At 49.4% G+C, this 19,563-nt stretch overlaps 1 protein-coding gene across 5 annotated transcripts in view; it reads left to right on the top strand.

Moving 5' to 3' along the window:
* The window catches only part of EXOSC5 (exosome component 5), a 91,016-nt gene that overhangs the window by 11,097 nt on the left and 60,356 nt on the right, over positions 1-19,563 (top strand). For 3 of the 5 annotated variants that reach the window (XM_063937845.1, XM_063937848.1, XM_063937849.1), the window contains exon 2: positions 6,613-6,726. In XM_063937845.1, coding sequence (XP_063793915.1) covers positions 6,613-6,726 — 114 coding nt within the window. Of the gene's footprint in view, positions 1-6,612; positions 6,727-19,563 lie in introns of those variants that run through there. The other 2 variants (XM_063937846.1, XM_063937847.1) reach the window with 2 other exon arrangements.

Below are 19,563 nucleotides of genomic sequence, written 5' to 3'. Positions count from 1 at the left end.
GGAGCAATTGCCTGTAATAGTGATGTCACCCTCTAGGGAGTCGACACCTGACTGGATGGTCTTATGGAAGGAATTACGTGATAGTGTCAGCATTTTACAAAAGACTGTTGACGACATGAGACAGCCGGCAAATCAGTTATTACCTGTACAGGCGTCTCAAACACCGTCAGGGGCTCTAAAGCGCCCGTTACCTCAGATGGTCGACACAGACCCAGACACGGACACTGACTCCAGTGTCGACGGTGAGGAAACAAACGTATTTTCCAGTAGGGCCACACGTTACATGATCACGGCAATGAAGGAGGTTTTGAACATTTCTGATACTACAAGTACCACAAAAAGGGTATTATGTGGGGTGTGAAAAAACTACCCGTAGTTTTTCCTGAATCAGATGAATTAAATGAGGTGTGTGATGAGGTTTCCCCCGATAAAAAACTGCTAATTTCTAAAAAATTATTGGCATTATACCCTTTCCCGCCAGAGGTTAGGGCGCGTTGGGAAACACCCCCTAGGGTAGATAAGGCGCTCCCACGCTTATCAAAACAAGTGGCGTTACCGTCTCCTGATACGGCCGCCCTCAAGGAACCAGCTGATAGGAAGCTGGAAAATATCCTAAAAAGTATATACACACATACTGGTATTATACTGCGACCAGCAATCGCCTCAGCCTGGATGTGCAGTGCTGGGGTGGCTTGGTCGGATTCCCTGACTGAAAATATTGATACCCTGGACAGGGACAGTATATTATTGACTATAGAGCATTTAAAGGATGCATTTCTATATATGCGAGATGCACAGAGGGATATTTGCACTCTGGCATCAAGAGTAAGTGCGCTGTCCATTTCTGCCAGAAGAGGGTTATGGACGCGACAGTGGTCAGGTGATGCGGATTCCAAACGGCATATGGAAGTATTGCCGTATAAAGGGGAGGCGTTATTTGGGGTCGGTCTATCGGACCTGGTGGCCACGGCAACGGCTGGGAAATCCACCTTTTTACCCCAGGTCACCTCTCAGCAGAAAAAGACACCGTCTTTTCAGGCTCAGTCCTTTCGTCCCCATAAGGGCAAGCGGGCAAAAGGCCACTCATATCTGCCCCGGGGCAGAGGAAGGGGAAAAAGACTGCAGCAGGCAGCCTCTTCCCAGGAACAGAAGCCCTCCCCCGCTTCTGCCAAGTCCTCAGCATGACACTGGGGCCTTACAAGCGGACTCAGGCACGGTGGGGGCCCGTCTCAAGAATTTCAGCGCTCAGTGGGCTCACTCGCAAGTGGACCCCTGGATCCTGCAGGTAGTATCTCAGGGGTACAAATTGGAATTCGAGACGTCTCCCCCTCGCCGGTTCCTGAAGTCTGCTTTACCAACGTCTCCCTCCGACAGGGAGGCGGTATTGGAAGCCATTCACAAGCTGTATTCCCAGCAGGTGATAATCAAGGTACCCCTCCTACAACAGGGAAAGGGGTATTATTCCACGCTGTTTGTGGTACCGAAGCCGGACGGCTCGGTGAGACCTATTTTAAATCTGAAATCCTTGAACACTTACATAAAAAGGTTCAAATTCAAGATGGAGTCACTCAGAGCAGTGATAGCGAACCTGGAAGAAGGGGACTATATGGTGTCTCTGGACATCAAGGATGCTTACCTCCATGTCCCAATTTGTCCTTCTCACCAAGGGTACCTCAGGTTTGTGGTACAGAACTGTCACTATCAGTTTCAGACGCTGCCGTTTGGATTGTCCACGGCACCCCGGGTCTTTACCAAGGTAATGGCCGAAATGATGATTCTTCTTCGAAGAAAAGGCGTCTTAATTATCCCTTACTTGGACGATCTCCTGATAAGGGCAAGGTCCAGGGAACAGTTAGAGGTCGGAGTAGCACTATCTCAAGTAGTACTACGAGAGCACGGGTGGATTCTAAATATTCCAAAATCGCAGCTGATTCCGACAACATGTTTGCTGTTCCTAGGGATGATTCTGGACACAGTCCAGAAAAAGGTGTTTCTCCCGGAGGAGAAAGCCAGGGAGTTATCCGACCTAGTCAGGAACCTCCTAAAACCAGGCCAAGTGTCAGTGCATCAATGCACAAGGGTCCTGGGAAAAATGGTGGCTTCTTACGAAGCGATTCCATTCGGCAGATTCCACGCAAGAACTTTTCAGTGGGATCTGCTGGACAAATGGTCCGGATCGCATCTTCAAATGCATCAGCGGATAACCCTGTCTCCAAGGACAAGGGTGTCTCTCCTGTGGTGGTTGCAGAGTGCTCATCTTCTAGAGGGCCGCAGATTCGGCATTCAGGACTGGGTCCTGGTGACCACGGATGCCAGCCTGAGAGGCTGGGGAGCAGTCACACAGGGAAGAAATTTCCAGGGCTTGTGGTCAAGCATGGAAACGTCACTTCACATAAATATCCTGGAACTAAGGGCCATTTACAATGCCCTAAGTCAGGCAAGGCCTCTGCTTCAGGGTCAGCCGGTGTTGATCCAGTCGGACAACATCACGGCAGTCGCCCACGTAAACAGACAGGGCGGCACAAGAAGCAGGAGGGCAATGACGGAAGTTGCAAGGATTCTTCGCTGGGCGGAAAATCATGTGATAGCACTGTCAGCAGTGTTCATTCCGGGAGTGGACAACTGGGAAGCAGACTTCCTCAGCAGACATGACCTCCACCCGGGGGAGTGGGGACTTCACCCAGAAGTCTTCCACATGATTGTGAACCGTTGGGAAAAACCAAAGGTTGACATGATGGCGTCCCGCCTCAACAAAAAACTGGACAGATATTGCGCCAGGTCAAGGGACCCTCAGGCAATAGCTGTGGACGCTCTGGTAACACCGTGGGTGTACCAGTCAGTGTATGTGTTCCCTCCTCTGCCTCTCATACCCAAGGTACTGAGAATCATAAGAAGGAGAGGAGTAAGGACTATACTCGTGGCTCCGGATTGGCCAAGAAGGACTTGGTACCCGGAACTTCAAGAGATGCTCACGGAGGACACGTGGCCTCTACCTCTAAGAAAGGACCTGCTCCAGCAGGGACCCTGTCTGTTCCAAGACTTACCGCGGCTGCGTTTGACGGCATGGCGGTTGAACGCCGGATCCTGAAGGAAAAAGGCATTCCGGATGAAGTCATCCCTACCCTGATCAAAGCCAGGAAGGATGTAACTGTGCAACATTATCACCGTATTTGGCGTAAATATGTTGCGTGGTGTGAGGCCAGGAAGGCCCCTACAGAGGAATTTCAACTGGGTCGTTTCCTGCATTTCCTGCAAACAGGACTGTCTATGGGCCTAAAATTAGGGTCCATTAAGGTTCAAATTTCGGCCCTGTCGATATTCTTCCAGAAAGAACTAGCTTCAGTTCCTGAAGTTCAGACGTTTGTCAAGGGGGTACTGCATATACAGCCTCCTTTTGTGCCTCCAGTGGCACCCTGGGATCTCAATGTAGTTTTGGGGTTCCTAAAATCACATTGGTTTGAACCACTCACCACTGTGGACTTAAAATATCTCACATGGAAAGTGGTAATGCTGTTAGCCCTGGCTTCAGCCAGGCGTGTCTCAGAATTGGCGGCTTTATCCTATAAAAGCCCTTACCTAATTTTTCATACGGACAGGGCAGAATTGAGGACTCGTCCTCAATTTCTCCCTAAGGTGGTTTCAGCGTTTCACTTAAACCAGCCTATTGTGGTACCTGCGGCTACTAGGGACTTGGAGGATTCCAAGTTGCTGGACGTAGTCAGGGCCCTGAAAATATGTTTCCAGGACGGCTGGAGTCAGAAAATCTGACTCGCTGTTTATCCTGTATGCACCCAACAAGCTGGGTGCTCCTGCTTCTAAGCAGACTATTGCTCGTTGGATTTGTAGTACAATTCAGCTTGCACATTCTGTGGCAGGCCTGCCACAGCCAAAATCTGTAAAAGCTCATTCCACACGGAAAGTGGGCTCATCTTGGGCGGCTGCCCGAGGGGTCTCGGCTTTACAACTTTGCCGAGCAGCTACTTGGTCAGGGGCAAACACGTTTGCTAAATTCTACAAATTTGATACCCTGGAGGACCTGGAGTTCTCTCATTCGGTGCTGCAGAGTCATCCGCACTCTCCCGCCCGTTTGGGAGCTTTGGTATAATCCCCATGGTCCTTTCGGAGTTCCCAGCATCCACTAGGACGTCAGAGAAAATAAGAATTTACTTACCGATAATTCTATTTCTCATAGTCCGTAGTGGATGCTGGGCGCCCATCCCAAGTGCGGATTGTCTGCAATACTTGTACATAGTTATTGTTACAAAAATCGGGTTATTATTGTTGTGAGCCATCTTTTCAGAGGCTCCTCTGTTATCATGCTGTTAACTGGGTTCAGATCACAAGTTGTACGGTGTGATTGGTGTGGCTGGTATGAGTCTTACCCGGGATTCAAAATCCTTCCTTATTGTGTACGCTCGTCCGGGCACAGTATCCTAACTGAGGCTTGGAGGAGGGTCATAGGGGGAGGAGCCAGTGCACACCAGGTAGTCCTAAAGCTTTTACTTTTGTGCCCAGTCTCCTGCGGAGCCGCTATTCCCCATGGTCCTTTCGGAGTTCCCAGCATCCACTACGGACTATGAGAAATAGAATTATCGGTAAGTAAATTCTTATTTTAAGGGGAGATTTACAAAACCTTCCAAAGACGACAAGCGGACATATTGCCCATAACTACCAATCTGATTCTAGCTGTGATTTATGTAGTACAGTCTATAAAATGATAGCTAGAATACTTCGTTTTGATTCACCCACTCAGTTGCATAAATGATTTCAGTACCATGGACAGCAGAGAAGATTCCTCTTTACGGATGTCATTGTAGGCTTTATATAATGTTGGAGTAATTTGTGCTGCAAATTTTTAGCATCACCTATAAGTGAGGGCAATAACTGCTCTTCATCATTACTAAAATATATGGCCAGATTGAGGGCATTACCGCATTTTCAAATGTACTAAGACCCCACCACCGTTTTTTCGCCGTCCAGCTGGCGATGCCCTGTAGAAGCCTATGGGCATCTTATCGCCAACCGCCGCAGACGCCGACCCCCCCTCCGACCCCCGGCATACCTTCCTCCAGGCAGCCCTGGTACCGGAAGGTAACCTCCTCCTACCCCTAGCAACGCAGCCGGAGGTCCTTCCGGCTGCAGGGGGGAGGAGGAGGCGTCAGGGGCTGCCTGCTTCCTGGCGTGTAGGCAGTGTGGAGACCCCTGGGAGGTGACTGAGATCCCCCGCAGACCACCTCACAGGTATCGCAGGGGGCCTCCGTCACCACATTGCGATATTGATCGCATATGTTAGTACATATGCGATCAACATTGCTGCGATGGGCGGCGATGTATCTTAATACATCCTGCCCTGAGTTATCCTATTTCCCTGCACTGGATCCTGGCTACAAAATACATTCAGATCTCCACTGCTGTGTCTGTAAATGCTGCTTACCCGTTATAATGGTTCGGTCATTCATAACCTACAGATACAGCATTCATCTCTGCGTGCCGCTATAAGTATACCAAGAGTGAGAGGTGTAGTAATAATCAGCCACTCATTCAGTAATCTCCGCTATCATATCCACACAGATCTGCCTACTTTACATCTCTTCCCAGTACATACACATCTGTCATATAAGGTGCAAGACATTGAGCATAACTTGGCAGTAAACTCCATCATAATCTCAACTCACAGTTTAGATGTTTGCATCACTCTAATTTAGGTAAACCCCTTCCCCATATAGCAACTGTAGATCCCAAGTACCAATCCCCACTATCGCCGCATCAAATGGGCGATATATCTGTAGGTCATCGACGGGTGTGTATACCCGATATGTCTGTGAACGATGTTGTTCAGACATATCATGTCAGCCCTGCAAAAAATATCTAAATTTCTGGCTGTGTGTATGGGTGACCCGCCGACTGCCCATACAGTGGCTGCAGGGCCCGCCGACTGCCCATACAGTGGCTGCAGGGCCCGCCGACTGCCCATACAGTGGCTGCAGGGCCCGCCGACTGCCCATACAGTGGCTGCAGGGCCCGCCTACTGCCCATGCAGTGGCTGCAGGGCCCGCCTACTGCCCATACAGTGGCTGCAGGGCCCGCCTACTGCCCATACAGTGGCTGCAGGGCCCGCCTACTGCCCATACAGTGGCTGCAGGGCCCGCCGACTGCCCATACAGTGGCTGCAGGGCCCGCCAGGGTGACGCGCCGACTGCCCATCACAGCTGCAGGGCGTATTCCAGAGCCCGTCCAGGGTGACGTCCACACAGACATATCAAGCGGCCATATGCTGACCTCACCAGCCGCTCTGTTGGGGCAACAGGCAGTCGGCGGATATAGAAACATTGAATTTGACAGCAGATAAGACCCACTTGGCCCATCGAGTCTGCCATAAACACTTGTACGCACTTACACACTAGGGTCAATTTTTGTTGTTGTCGGGAGCCAAATAACCTACTAGTAATGGACAGACCACTATTTCTTATATTTAGGGACTTGTTTCCCCCTTAATAACTTAGCATCTATTTTAAAACCACGTATTATGTTGAAACTTGGACACACAGATAACCAAACAGCCAATGAAGACACAGAATGTATCTACAGTTTAATATTGTACTGTTTCTCCAGGAGACACATCAGTCCTGGCTGGAGTCTACGGCCCAGCAGAGATCAAAGTCAGCAAAGAGATGCATGACAAGTCCACGATTGAGGTGATCCTCCGGCCAAAGGTGGGGTTACCCGGTGAGTAATCCATACAAGCATATAACTTGTGTTGTATGACTTTTATACCTACAGTTATTATATGGTACCAATATTTTCTGCACACTGAACACGAGTTAAAGCCGGGATTTCAGTACTTACCCTCATTCATATTTTGGATGATGGACCCATGTTATTTTCGGGTCATTGCTGTTCACAGTGGACCTGGGTCTGACCCTTACAGAGACAAAGCAGCAAGCAATACCGTCAAGATGTGTTAACATCTCAGCCACCGGTGTGGTGGGTGTTGCTCTGTTTCACCTCCCAGCTGTCACCAGTGCGCATGCATATTCTCTCTCAACCACCGCTAGATCTCCGGTGTGCAGCCCGGAACCCAGCAGCCGGCGCTTATCAGCACACATACCGGCAGGTATCACCTGCCAAAATGTGGAAAAACAATACTCCGCAAAATTGCGATTATCGTTTTTTTTTTTTTTTATACATCTGAATGATTTTCTGCTGCCGTACAATAGTACGGGAGTGTACCTAACAGTGCATGTAATGTATAAATGTATTCCCTTGCAGAGGAAGGTAAAACCATGTGTGCTCTTCACCTCCGCCGTCTCATAATCTGGCTGATGTGAGCGGTTTACAGATCCAAAGCACTTATCAATCTTCTCCTGCTGCATGGTTTTAAGAACCATTGATTTTGGCAAAGGACGAGGCTGCACTGCAGAATGAAGTCATTGCTAGAGAACAAAACTAGACAACATCGGGGTATAATTTCCGAAATATCTTTTATGTACAGCACAGTAGTTAGCATTGCAGCCTCACAGCACTTGGATCCTGAGCTCACTTCCCAAATTTCTGTGTGGGATTTGTATGTTCACCGTGTGTTTGCGCAAGTTTCTTCAGTGTGCTCCACCTCTAGTCTCCAAACCTTTAAACGTTCCCTGAAAACTCACCTCTTCAGACAAGCCTATGAAATTCCAGACCCACCCACATAACCTTCCATTCTTCCCTATCTAATTACATTCTCTCTGCACAGTACACATAACATCACATATTTTCTCTTTCTTTACTCTCACACCCTCCTGACCCTTTGCCAAAATTGTTGGGTGATCATAACAGTAAATCCATTAAGAACCTAGCAATCTGGTGGACCATTATGCAATAGGTAGCATCTATCCTTGTGTATCTATGCCTATTTCCCTATGGATTGTAAGATTGCGAGCAGGGCCCTCCTACATATGTCTGTCTGTTTTTTTTTTTTTAATAAAGTAATTTTTATTCAGTAGTCTGGAGAATAAGGTACAGACATTGCAGAGCATCGTCATATCACACAAAATAAATCAATTAACTCAAATCAGAACCTAATTTTTGAGAGAAGTTTACAGCAGTGGAATAACAGGTCATATCTATGAGGGAATATACAAAGATTTCCTATTGTTCAGACCATTTGGGTCTGCAAGATCCGTAACCAAATATATAAATCTGCATTAACTTTTATATTTTCGCCCTTAAACTAACCAATAAGAAAAACAAAAAACAGAAGCAAAGTGAGAAGGAATCATCTGATTCAGGACCACATTAGTCATGCATATAAGTAGGCGAACACGCAGGGCTCAACCGCCAAGCATCTCAAATATACATCATTAAACATAAAATTTTTGGTAAGTTAGCACTTCAGTGCCCTCTATAGTTGCGGGACCAGGTGAGAATGGGGGGAGTCTAGCCATGGAGACCAGACCCTTTCAAATTTGGCTGATGCGTTTTGTTTCATATATATATATCTTTCCTTAATTATTGTATCATTAACTAAGGTCTTGAGCGCAGAGACCAGAGGGCCTCTAGGGGCCATCCATAGCCTCGCAATGCAAACCTTAGCCAAGGCACATACACTGCCAGCATAAAGACCCATCGAAACAGACAGAGAAGTAGAGCATCCCATCCCCAGAATACAGAATTGTGGGGTAAGCAGTCCGCCAGTCACTCCCGTACTCTCCAGAATTGACCCGGCCCCCGACAAGAACACCCTCAACCTCGGGCAATCCCACACTAGATGCCAAAATGTTCCCACCTCCCCCCCGCACTTAGGACAGAGGCCAGATCCGCCCGTCCCAAAAGTAGCCAGCCTAGCTGGAGTCATATATGTTTTGTGTAAAATTAAGAATTGAATTTGCTGATATCTGAGAGATTTGGTAACTTTGGCAGGGTATTCCAGAGCAAGGGCCCAGTCCTCCTCAGTTATTAGACCCATATCCTCCTCCCACTTTCCACGGAGACGTGTCAGAGGGTCCGCATGGAGCTTGGTAAGAAGATATCCATACGCAAGGGAGACCATCTTAGCTCGACCCAAAGTAGCCACAAAGGTCTTGATGGGAAATGGGAGGATTCGTGGGGGGGACTCAGCAAATTGGGACTGGAGGGCATGACGAAGCTGGAGGTATCTGAAAAAGTAGGAATTGGGTAAGTCAAACTCATCTCTCAGTTGTTGAAAGGATTTGAGTACATTATCTAGGTAGAGTTGAGAAATGGAAACCACCGATCTAGGGGCCCATACCTCCCGCCCCTCAAGCGCATGTAATTCAGGGAGCCAGTCAGAGTACCAAAGGGGGGTATCTGGGTCCAGGCCGTCGTACCTCAAGAGGTCTCTCAGGGCCCGCCATATCTTTAAGGCCTGGAAAATAATAGGGGGAAGAAACCGAGCTATGCTCCTACTCAGCAGCACCTGCACAGGAGAGAGGTGAGGAAAGTAACAGCGAATAAACTCACAATGTAAAGAATCAGCCCCAGAATCCTGCGCCCACACACTAATATGAGTCAGCTGAGCAGCGTAGTAATATATCTGAAAATTAGGCAGAGCCAGGCCACCGTCAGAGCGCTGCCTGGTAAGGGTATTTAACTGTATCCTAGGCCGTTTGTTAGCCCATATCAGTGAGGATAAAACGCTATTTCATTTCCTAAAGAATATTGGATAAATATATACCGGGGACTGGAGAATAATGTATAAAAGTTTTGGCAGTATAATCATTTTAATGAGGTTAACTCTGCCAGACACCGTCAGTGGAAGCTTACACCAAGTTTTGGATTTGCCCATGACCCACTGCATGGTCGGGTCCAGGTTCAGAGGGACAAAATCAGAAGGGTCGTTAGTTATTTGGATTCCGAGGTATTTAAATTGTATCGTCCAACATAATGGCAGGGGGATTTTGGGAACAGTAGGAGGGGGGCCTATGACTGGCATAATGTATGATTTAGACCAGTTAATTCTAAGACCCGAATGATCACCAAAGCTCTCAATCACACGTAGCAGAATGGGCATTGACTTGGTGTAATCCTGCAAAAACAACAGCATGTCATCGGCGTAGAGAGCTATTCTATCCTCACGTGAACCCGTACAGATTCCCACAATATCTGGGTGCGATCTTATCAAACAGGCCAGGGGCTCGATGGCCAAGGGGATAGGGGGCAGCCCTGCCTAGTACCACGGGACAATTGAAAGGAGGGGGATACATAGCCATTCACCAAGATCCTGGCACTCGGATGTTGATACAGTAATTTAGTCCATCTGATAAAGTTGGGTCCAAAGCCCATACAAGCCATCACCTCCCATAAATAAGCCCATTCAATGCTGTCAAAGGCCTTGGCCGCGTCTAACGAGACCACAGCCGAGTCAGAAGGGGAGTCATGTGGGAGTTGTAAAATGGTATATAGTCTACGTAGGTTAATAGACGTGGACTTCCCTGGCATGAAGCCAGTCTGATCCGGGTGAATGAGGGAGGTGATCACTGTGTTAAGCCGTACTGCCAATATCTTTGCCAGGACCTTAGCATCGGTGGGAATCGGGGATATTGGCCTATAGGAGTCTGGAGACCCAGGGTCTTTACCGGGCTTTGGAATCACTATTATAACTGACTCTGACATAGAAGGGGGAAGTTCGTTATTGGCAAATATATCTAAGTATAGGGCATGGAGCCTGGGCCCAAAAAAAATCGATATGATTTTTGTATACCTCGGAGGGAATTTCGTCACACCCCGGAGCCTTGCCATTAGGGGACATACCAATGGCCGCAGTCACCTCCTCGAGCGTCAAAGGCGCCTCCAGCAGCTCACAGGCCTCAGAGGAGAGTGCGGGCAGCGTATACCCCCCAGATAATATGAGAGATCTAGAGTAGAGCATGTCAATTGTGAGCTATAAACCTCAGAGTAATAAGATCGGAATAACTGCGCAATGTCCGGCGTGGTGTCAACAAAGGAGCCATCCCCATCGGACATTTGGGTGATCGTAGTCCCAGGACGATCATAATGTATCAGACGGGCTAGGAGGCCCCCCGTCCTATCAGCCTGCATATAAATATTAGTAGCCTTAAAGAGGAGGGATCGTGAGTTTTTATCAGACAGGTGGGCCAACCAAGCCGACTGAGCCACTAGCCAGCGTGCCTTCGTCGCGGGGGCACCATCGAGCAAATATTGGGCCTCCAGTTCCCTGGCGTCGCTTTCAAGGGCCTGTTCTCTCTCCCTTGAGGACATTTTATGAGCCGCTATGCGTCCAATATATGAACCTCTCAAAAACGCCTTAAATGAATCCCAAACTATCGTACCCGGGGAAGACCCTACATTGTCGTTAAAGAAACCCCCCCACTGAGTCTCCAGGTCACTGCAGTCACCCAGCTGGGCTAGCCAAGAGGGGTGCAGCTTCCAATAAGAGTGCCCCCTCTGACTTTCCACAGCAAGAGTCATTAACAGAGGGGAGTGGTCAGAGACCCCTCGAGCCTCGTAGTGGATGTCAATGATCCCAGGGACAAGGGCGGGGGACACCAGCATCAGGTCAATCCCGGAGAAGGAGCCATGAGTGCTGGAAAAACAGGAGAACTGACGGGCCGCAGGGTGACGAAGCCTCCACACATCTACCCACTGCAAACTATCCAAGAAATCAGCAAACTTGGTAGGACCACCACCCGCCAGCGCAACATTCGGGGAGTGCCATCGGTCCAAGGATAAATCTAGGATGTTTATTAAAATCGCCCAGGCATATCACTGGGGTGGTAGGAGATGGAGCAATGAAAGAGGCAGCCTGCTGCAGCACAGCATATGAAAAAGGAGGGGGGGACATACACCGCTAAAATGGAATAGGGCTGGGAACTCAGTTTACATTCCAGAAATACCCATACGGGTCAGTTTTGATCGATAATGACTCAAATTGCACTGATTTTTTAATCAGAACCGAGACACCCCTAGAAAAGGAGGAATGAGAGGCATGATAAGCCCATCCCACCCAGGCCCGTCGTAAAGACAGTAACCTATGTCCTTCCAAGTGGGTCTCACTGAGGCATGCAATATCCGGGTCGTATTTCTTAATCATATTTAGAACCAAAGATCGTTTGATTTTGTTATTCAGACCTCGGACATTCCATGCCAGAAATTTCAGGTTAATCATGACCCCATGTAGGCTCTATGTGCCACCCGGATAGACATCTTCAAAAATATAACTGAGAATCGACATTATTAACAACAGCAGCACATGACGTATACAAGCCCTGCGTTGTAAGCCATAGCATCTGAAATATTAAACATCCTTGCTTCAGAAAATACATAGATAAGAAAAATGACAAACTAAAGAAAGAAAACCAAAAACAGCAAAAGGAGCCGCAACCAGCAGCTTCCCAACTATCCTTCCCCCTCCCCGTACACCACCCCGAACACCGGCATACTTATATCCCAAACAATCAACCAAAACTACCAAGTGCTTAGAAGGCCTAGATTCTCAACTAAACCTCTAACCCTCTCTAACCAACAGCACTTGGACGTAAAAGTCTTGAGCCACCAATGCAAAGGAGGGGGGCTCCCCGATCTATAATCGTTCCCTCAGGTAGTCTAGGCCCCAGCTTCTTCAACGCAGGAGGTCAGTCCGGAGCAAGCTGTCGAGCACCCGGCGCACATCTGTCCAGCCATTGGGCCGCCTCTCTAGGGGAATTAAAAAACTTGGTCTCCCCATCCGCCACAACCCGGAGCCTTGAAGGAAACAGCATGGAATATGAGATGTTGAGGTCCCGCGGACGCCGTTTAATAGGCATAAACTGGGCTCGGTCCTTCTGGACGTCTGCGGCAAAGTCCGGGAAGGCCGACACCTTGACTCCATTACGGACTAACGGGCCCTTCGTACGACCTAGGCGGAGAACCGAGTCACGGTCCTTATAATGCAGGAATTTGGCGATGAAGGTGCGAGGAGGGGCACCAGGAGGTAGCGGCCGAGATGGTATCCTATGTGCACGCTCCACCGTGAATTGGGCCGTAAAGGACTCAGCACCATACATCTCTTTAAGCCAAGATTCGAGGAAGTCCTCCGGTTGCGAGCCCTCTTCTCTTTCAGGCAGGCCTACAAATCTTACATTATTTCTGCGCAGCCGACCCTCCATGTCTAAAAGCTTGGTCTGGAGGGAGGAAACCTGCTGGGTCACCGTGGATACGGACTGCTTCAGGGGGCCACACATATCTTCCAGATTGGAGACCCGTGTCTCCGCCTCACCCACTCTCTCACGGATACGTTGAACATCTTGTCGGAGTAAGGAGAGATCGCACTGCACCTTTTCCATCTTATCGGAGAGACGCTGTTCACTGCCAGCTATAGCCTCCAGCACCTGTTGAATAGACGGCGCCTCCGCTGCCGCTGGGGAATTGGCAGCAGACGCAGAGGGGGAGTTCGAGTGTGTTGGAGAGGCTCCATGAGAAGGAGCCGGTGCAGCCCTGGGATTGGTTTGCCTGGCATATCTTTCTAGTTTGGCCGCGGCCGCACTCTGGCCGCCCTTAACCATGTTGGACAGGAGCAGTCACACTCACCCCAGGGTAGGGTTACAGTATAGAAGTGTAATTAGAAGGCGGCAGCAGCAAGGTTGTATATAATCAGTGGCGGGAAACAACCGTACCCGGTCTTTAGGTCAAAATATCAATGGATAGGAAGTACAGGCTTGTGTAAAAGTAACAATACGGACGGGAATATTGAGGAGGGAATATCCTGCAGCAAATTCCGGGAGGTAAAGGTAGGATATTGGTGTGTAGTACACTGTAGGATATTAGTGCAGCACAGCAGTGTAGTCAGTTCCAATCTATATGCAGCTCCTGTGTGGTAGATTGGGAGAGCTGTGCAGTAGGAGTAGCTGACTTTGCTTCCAACAATATGTTTATTTAGCATAGATATTGAGAAATTGAGAATGGGTGAGAGCAACATGCAGTAAGGTCTCAGATAACAGAAACAGTTCACAGGACACAGGAGAATCCTATCAGGCAGCTCTTCAGATGTCCAGGCGTGGGTAGCAGCCTATAAAATCTGCTTCTAAAATGGCCGCAGTGCCCCTTCCCCAGGAGTACCTGCTTTTCCTCCGAGTATCAGGGCCCCAGGCCACAGCCCGACAGGTAGAGGAGAGGCTATCTCCTTTTCTCAGTCTTCCCGCGGTGTCTGGCGGCAGCAGCCCGCCGCTCGAGCTCCGGGCGTCCTGCGGCCGAGGGCGCCGAAATCGAGGCCGGGGATCCGGAGGAGGTGCAGGGCCGGAGGTCAGTAATTGCCGCTCCACGGATCCCGGAGACTGCGGAGAAGGGTGCCCGCCGGTGCCCAACAGTATGGGGTGTAGAATTCGGCCGGGTAGAGACACCAGAGGGAGTCAGGATGGGTTTCAGGAGTTTGGTAGCCGGGGAGCTCCCGAGACCTGCTGCCTACTCCTCAGCCGTCGTGGCCACATGTCTGTCTGTTTTTACTCAGTTTTGTTCTATTACTGTTGTTCTAATTGTAAAGCGCAACGGAATATGCTGCGCTATATAAGAAACTGTTAATAAATAATAACAAATAAACCTTCCACCACTCCAAAAACATCATGATAGGGTAACTGGATTCTACCAAAAATTACCATGTGTGTATGACAGGGGATAGGGAAATATTCTCTGTACAGTGCTGTGGAAAATGGCTGCGCTGTATAAATATACACTAGGTCTAGGAAGTGCATTCATAGTTAAACAGTCCACACATTGGATCTTTCCTTTAAGCTCTTGGCAGTTTTCATTTAAATGAAGGTGTCTTTATGGCCACACGGTGTACAAGGTGGGGGGGATTCACCTGTCCAATGTTGGATTTAAACTACTGTTGGGTTAAGTCACCCCTAGGGGTGGGGGTGGGAAGGGGGTGACATTTAAAAATCCACAGTTGTCGGGCTCGCTGAGATGGATAGTGACACTCTCGATGCCGTTTCAGTCCAAGTTCAGCCTCGATCAGCATGGTGTTGTGTAAAAATCTTTACCTTTTTACCACAAAGGCAGAGCCATAAGGAGAGCGAAAAGCTAAGCAAGGAGACCTGACATATTTAACATACAATGGGCGGAGCTTGGCCTGTCGTCCCAGCATTTACAGAACTGAGCATGGCAGCATCAGAGGCGGGACGGGGCAGAGAAGGAGGCGGATTATTTTCCTCGGCGCCAGCCTTTTGACAGATTGGCAGTGGCGGCCGGAGCATGTCCTGAAGTCTAATTGCTGATCTTCTGTGATAAACTAACCAGTTGACTTTAGGTATACGTATTCCGTTGTGAAAATAAGACACAGACTACAGATTCTCTTGCAATAACATCTTTGTGATTATACTTGAAATTCCGTAGCGAAGCACGGGTATTCAGCTAGTATACAATAAATGAGTTTTCCAATATTAGCCAAATTTGCCTCCTACCAAAAAGTGCTAAAACGTGTTCCTTTCTCAAGGCAATTGCCTTGAGAAAGACCAGCAGGTTGAAACGCGTCAGCGGCAGAAAAAATGTTCCTATAGAAGAACTTTGAAGTGCCAGATCTCCCACCAGCGTCTCCTCACGCAAGTCCGGCCTTCTTCTAAACCCGGGTACACCTCCCACAAGGATAGACGTTCAAATGCTTGAATGTCAGCACTTTCTGGTAGGAGGCACATTTAGTCATTGGGGATCATTCTGACCTGATCGCACGCTGCCGTTCATCGCAGCAATCAGGTCAGAAGTCGTAGCTCAGCGATTGCCTCTGCCTGATTGACAGGCAGAAGCGGTTGCTGGGCGGGAGGGGGCGGCACAGACCGTGCGGGGGGCGGGCTGCAGCGGCTGCGACCATCACAACGACGAGTAACTCCCGGCCAGCACGCAGGAGCTGCGCTGGCCGGGAGTTACTCTTCAAGTGCAAAAGCATCGCCGCTGACTGTGGGGGGCCGGACTGACATGCGGGGCGGACTAGTCCTGTGCTGGGCATCCCCCCACATGTCAGTGTGGATGATCAGGTCTGAATCACCCCCATTGTTGGTTATTACATGTATATTTGTTGTTTTGGTTTTTCTTCCCATCTGAATGATTTTCCATGAAAACAGGAAATCTGGAAAATAAATGCTAAGGAAAGGATGAGGATTGTTTGCAATATGCTGAACCAGGTGTAATTTTTTGTAAGTTTGAATCCATACGGGCCGTCACTGTGAAGGTGAATCTCCTCCAGCTTACTAATCTTATGTTCCAGGCTAAACAGAACATGTATTTTTCTCTGACGTCCTAGTGGATGCTGGGTACTCCGTAAGGACCATGGGGAATAGACGGGCTCCGCAGGAGACTGGGCACTCTTAAAAGAAAGATTAGGTACTTTATCTGGTGTCCACTGGCTCCTCCCTCTATGCCCCTCCTCCAGACCTCAGTTAGAATCTGTGCCCGGCCCGAGCTGGTTGCACACTAGGGGCTCTCCTGAGCTTCTAGAAAAGAAAGTATTTGTTAGGTTTTTTATTTTCAGTGAGATCTGCTGGCAACAGACTCACTGCTACGTGGGACTGAGGGGAGAGAAGCAAACCTACCTGCTTGCAGCTAGCTTGGGCTTCTTAGGCTACTGGACACCATTAGCTCCAGAGGGTTCGAACACAGGGCCTGACCTCGATCGTCCGTTCCCGGAGCCGCGCCGTCGTCCCCCTTGCAGAGCCAGAAGACAGAAGAGAAGCGATGAAATCGGCGGCAGAAGACTCCTGCCTTCATTAAGGTAGCGCACAGCACTGCAGCTGTGCGCCATTGCTCCCACAGCACACCACACACTCCGGTCACTGTAGGGTGCAGGGCGCTGGGGGGGGGGGGGCGCCCTGGGCAGCAATTATAATACCTCATGGCATAAAATACACATAATACAGTCTGTTAACTGTATATGTGTAAAAAACCCCGCTATTAAGTTACAGAAAACGTGGGACAGAAGCCCGCCGCTGAGGGGGCGGGGCCTTCTTCCTCAGCACACCAGCGTCATTTTCCCTTTACAGCTCCGCTGGAAGCAGCTCCCCAGGCTCTCCCCTGCAGTATCCTGATACAAGAAGGGTAAAAAAGAGAGGGGGGGGCACATAAATTTAGGCGCAAATAAGATATTTAAGCAGCTATTGGGTAAATCACTTTTTATAGTGTGAATCCCTGTGTTATATAGCGCTGTGGTGTGTGCTGGCATACTCTCTCTCTGTCTCCCCAAAGGACTTAGTGGGGTCCTGTCCTCAGTCTGAGCATTCCCTGTGTGTGTGCGGTGTGTCGGTACGGCTGTGTCGACATGTTTGATGAGGAGGGTTACGTGGAGGCGGAGCAGGGGCAGATAAAGGTGGTGTCGCCCCCGACGGGGCCGACACCTGATTGGATGGATATGTGGAAGGTCTTAACCGACAGTGTCAACTCCTTACATAAAAGGTTCGATGACGTAGCAGCCTTGGGACAGCCGGGGGCTCAGCCCGCGCCTGCCCAGGCGTCTCAGAAGCCGTCGGGAGCTCATAAACGCCCGCTAGCTCAGATGGTAGACACAGATGTCGACACGGAGTCTGACTCCAGTGTAGATGAGGATGAGACAAATGTACAGTCTACAAAGGCCATCCGATGCATGATTACTGCAATGAAAGATGTATTGCACATTTCTCTGACGTCCTAAGTGGATGCTGGGACTCCGTAAGGACCATGGGGAATAGCGGCTCCGCAGGAGACTGGGCACAACTAAAGAAAGCTTTAGGACTACCTGGTGTGCACTGGCTCCTCCCATCATGACCCTCCTCCAGACCTCAGTTAGAATCTTGTGCCCGGCTGAGCTGGATGCACACTAGGGGCTCTCCTGAGCTCCTAGAAAGAAAGTATATTTTAGGTTTTTTATTTTACAGTGAGATCTGCTGGCAACAGACTCACTGCAGCGAGGGACTAAGGGGAGAAGAAGCGAACCTACCTGACTGGAGATAGTTTGGGCTTCTTAGGCTACTGGACACCATTAGCTCCAGAGGGATCGAACACAGGACCCAACCTCGATCGTTCGGTCCCGGAGCCGCGCCGCCGTCCCCCTTACAGAGCCAGAAGCAAGAAGTGGTCCGGAAAATCGGCGGCAGAAGACCTCGGTCTTCAACAAGGTAGCGCACAGCACTGCAGCTGTGCGCCATTGCTCCTCATGCACACCTCACACTCCGGTCACTAATGGGTGCAGGGCGCTGGTGGGGGGCGCCATGAGCAGCAATATAAACACCTTGGCTGGCAAATCATCACAATATATAGTTCCAGGGCTATATATGTGATAAATTACCCCTGCCAGAATCCATGAAAAAAGCGGGAGAAAAGTCAGCCGAAAAAGGGGCGGGGCTATCTCCCTCAGCACACTGGCACCATTTTTTCTTCACAGTGCAGCTGGAAGACAGCTCCCCAGGCTCTCCCCTGTAGTTTTCAGGCTCAAAGGGTTAAAAAGAGAGGGGGGGCACTAAATTTAGGCGCAATATGTGTATACAAGCAGCTATTGGGGGAAAAATCACTCAGTTATAGTGTTAATCCCTGCATTATATAGCGCTCTGGTGTGTGCTGGCATACTCTCTCTCTCTGTGTCCCCAAAGGACTTTGTGGGGTCCTGTCCTCAGTCAGAGCATTCCCTGTGTGTGTGCGGTGTGTCGGTACGGCTGTGTCGACATGTTGGATGAGGAAGGTTACGTGGAGGCGGAGCAGAGGCCGATAAATGGGATGTCGCCCCCTGTGGGGCCGACACCAGAGTGGATGGATAGGTGGAAGGTATTAACCGACATTGTCAACTCCTTACATGAAAGGCTGAATGACGTAACAGCTGTGGGACAGCCGGCTTCTCAGCCCGCGCCTGCCCAGGCGTCTCAAAGGCCATCAGGGGCTCACAAAACGCCCGTTACCTCAGATGGCAGACACAGATGTCGACACGGAGTCTGACTCCAGTGTCGACGAGGTTGAGACATATACACAATCCACTAGGAACATCCGTTGCATGATCTCGGCAATGAAAAATGTGTTACACATTTCTGACATTAACCCAAGTACCACATAAAAGGGGTTTTATGTTTGGGGAGAAAAAGCAGCCAGTGTTTTGTTCCCCCATCAGATGAGTGAATGAAGTGTGTAAAGAAGCGTGGGTTCCCCCGATAAGAAACTGGTAATTTCTAAAAAGTTACTGCTGGCGTACCCTTTCCCGCCAGAGGATAGGTCACGTGGGGAGATATCCCCTAGGGTGGATAAGGCGCTCACACGTTTGTCAAAAAAGGTGGCACTGCCGTCTAGTGGCTGCTGATAAAAAGCAGGAGGCTATCCTGAAGTCTGTATATACACACTCAGGTACTATACTGAGACCTGCAATTGCCTCAGCATGAATAGTGCTGCTGCAGCGTGGTCTGATACCCTGTCAGATAATATTAATACCCTAGACAGGGATAATATTTTGCTAACATGGAGCATATTAAAGACGTCGTCTTATATATGAGGGATGCACAGAGGGATATTTGCCGGCTGGCATCCAGAATTAATGCAATGTCCATTCTGCCAGGAGGGTATTAGAGACCCGGCAGTGGACAGGTGATGCTAACTTTAAAAGGCACATGGAGATTCTGCCTTATAAGGGTG

This window comes from Pseudophryne corroboree, chromosome 8 (genome assembly GCF_028390025.1).
Source record: "Pseudophryne corroboree isolate aPseCor3 chromosome 8, aPseCor3.hap2, whole genome shotgun sequence".
Lineage (NCBI taxonomy): Eukaryota > Metazoa > Chordata > Amphibia > Anura > Myobatrachidae > Pseudophryne > Pseudophryne corroboree.
This window is presented reverse-complemented; position numbering and strand designations above follow the sequence as displayed.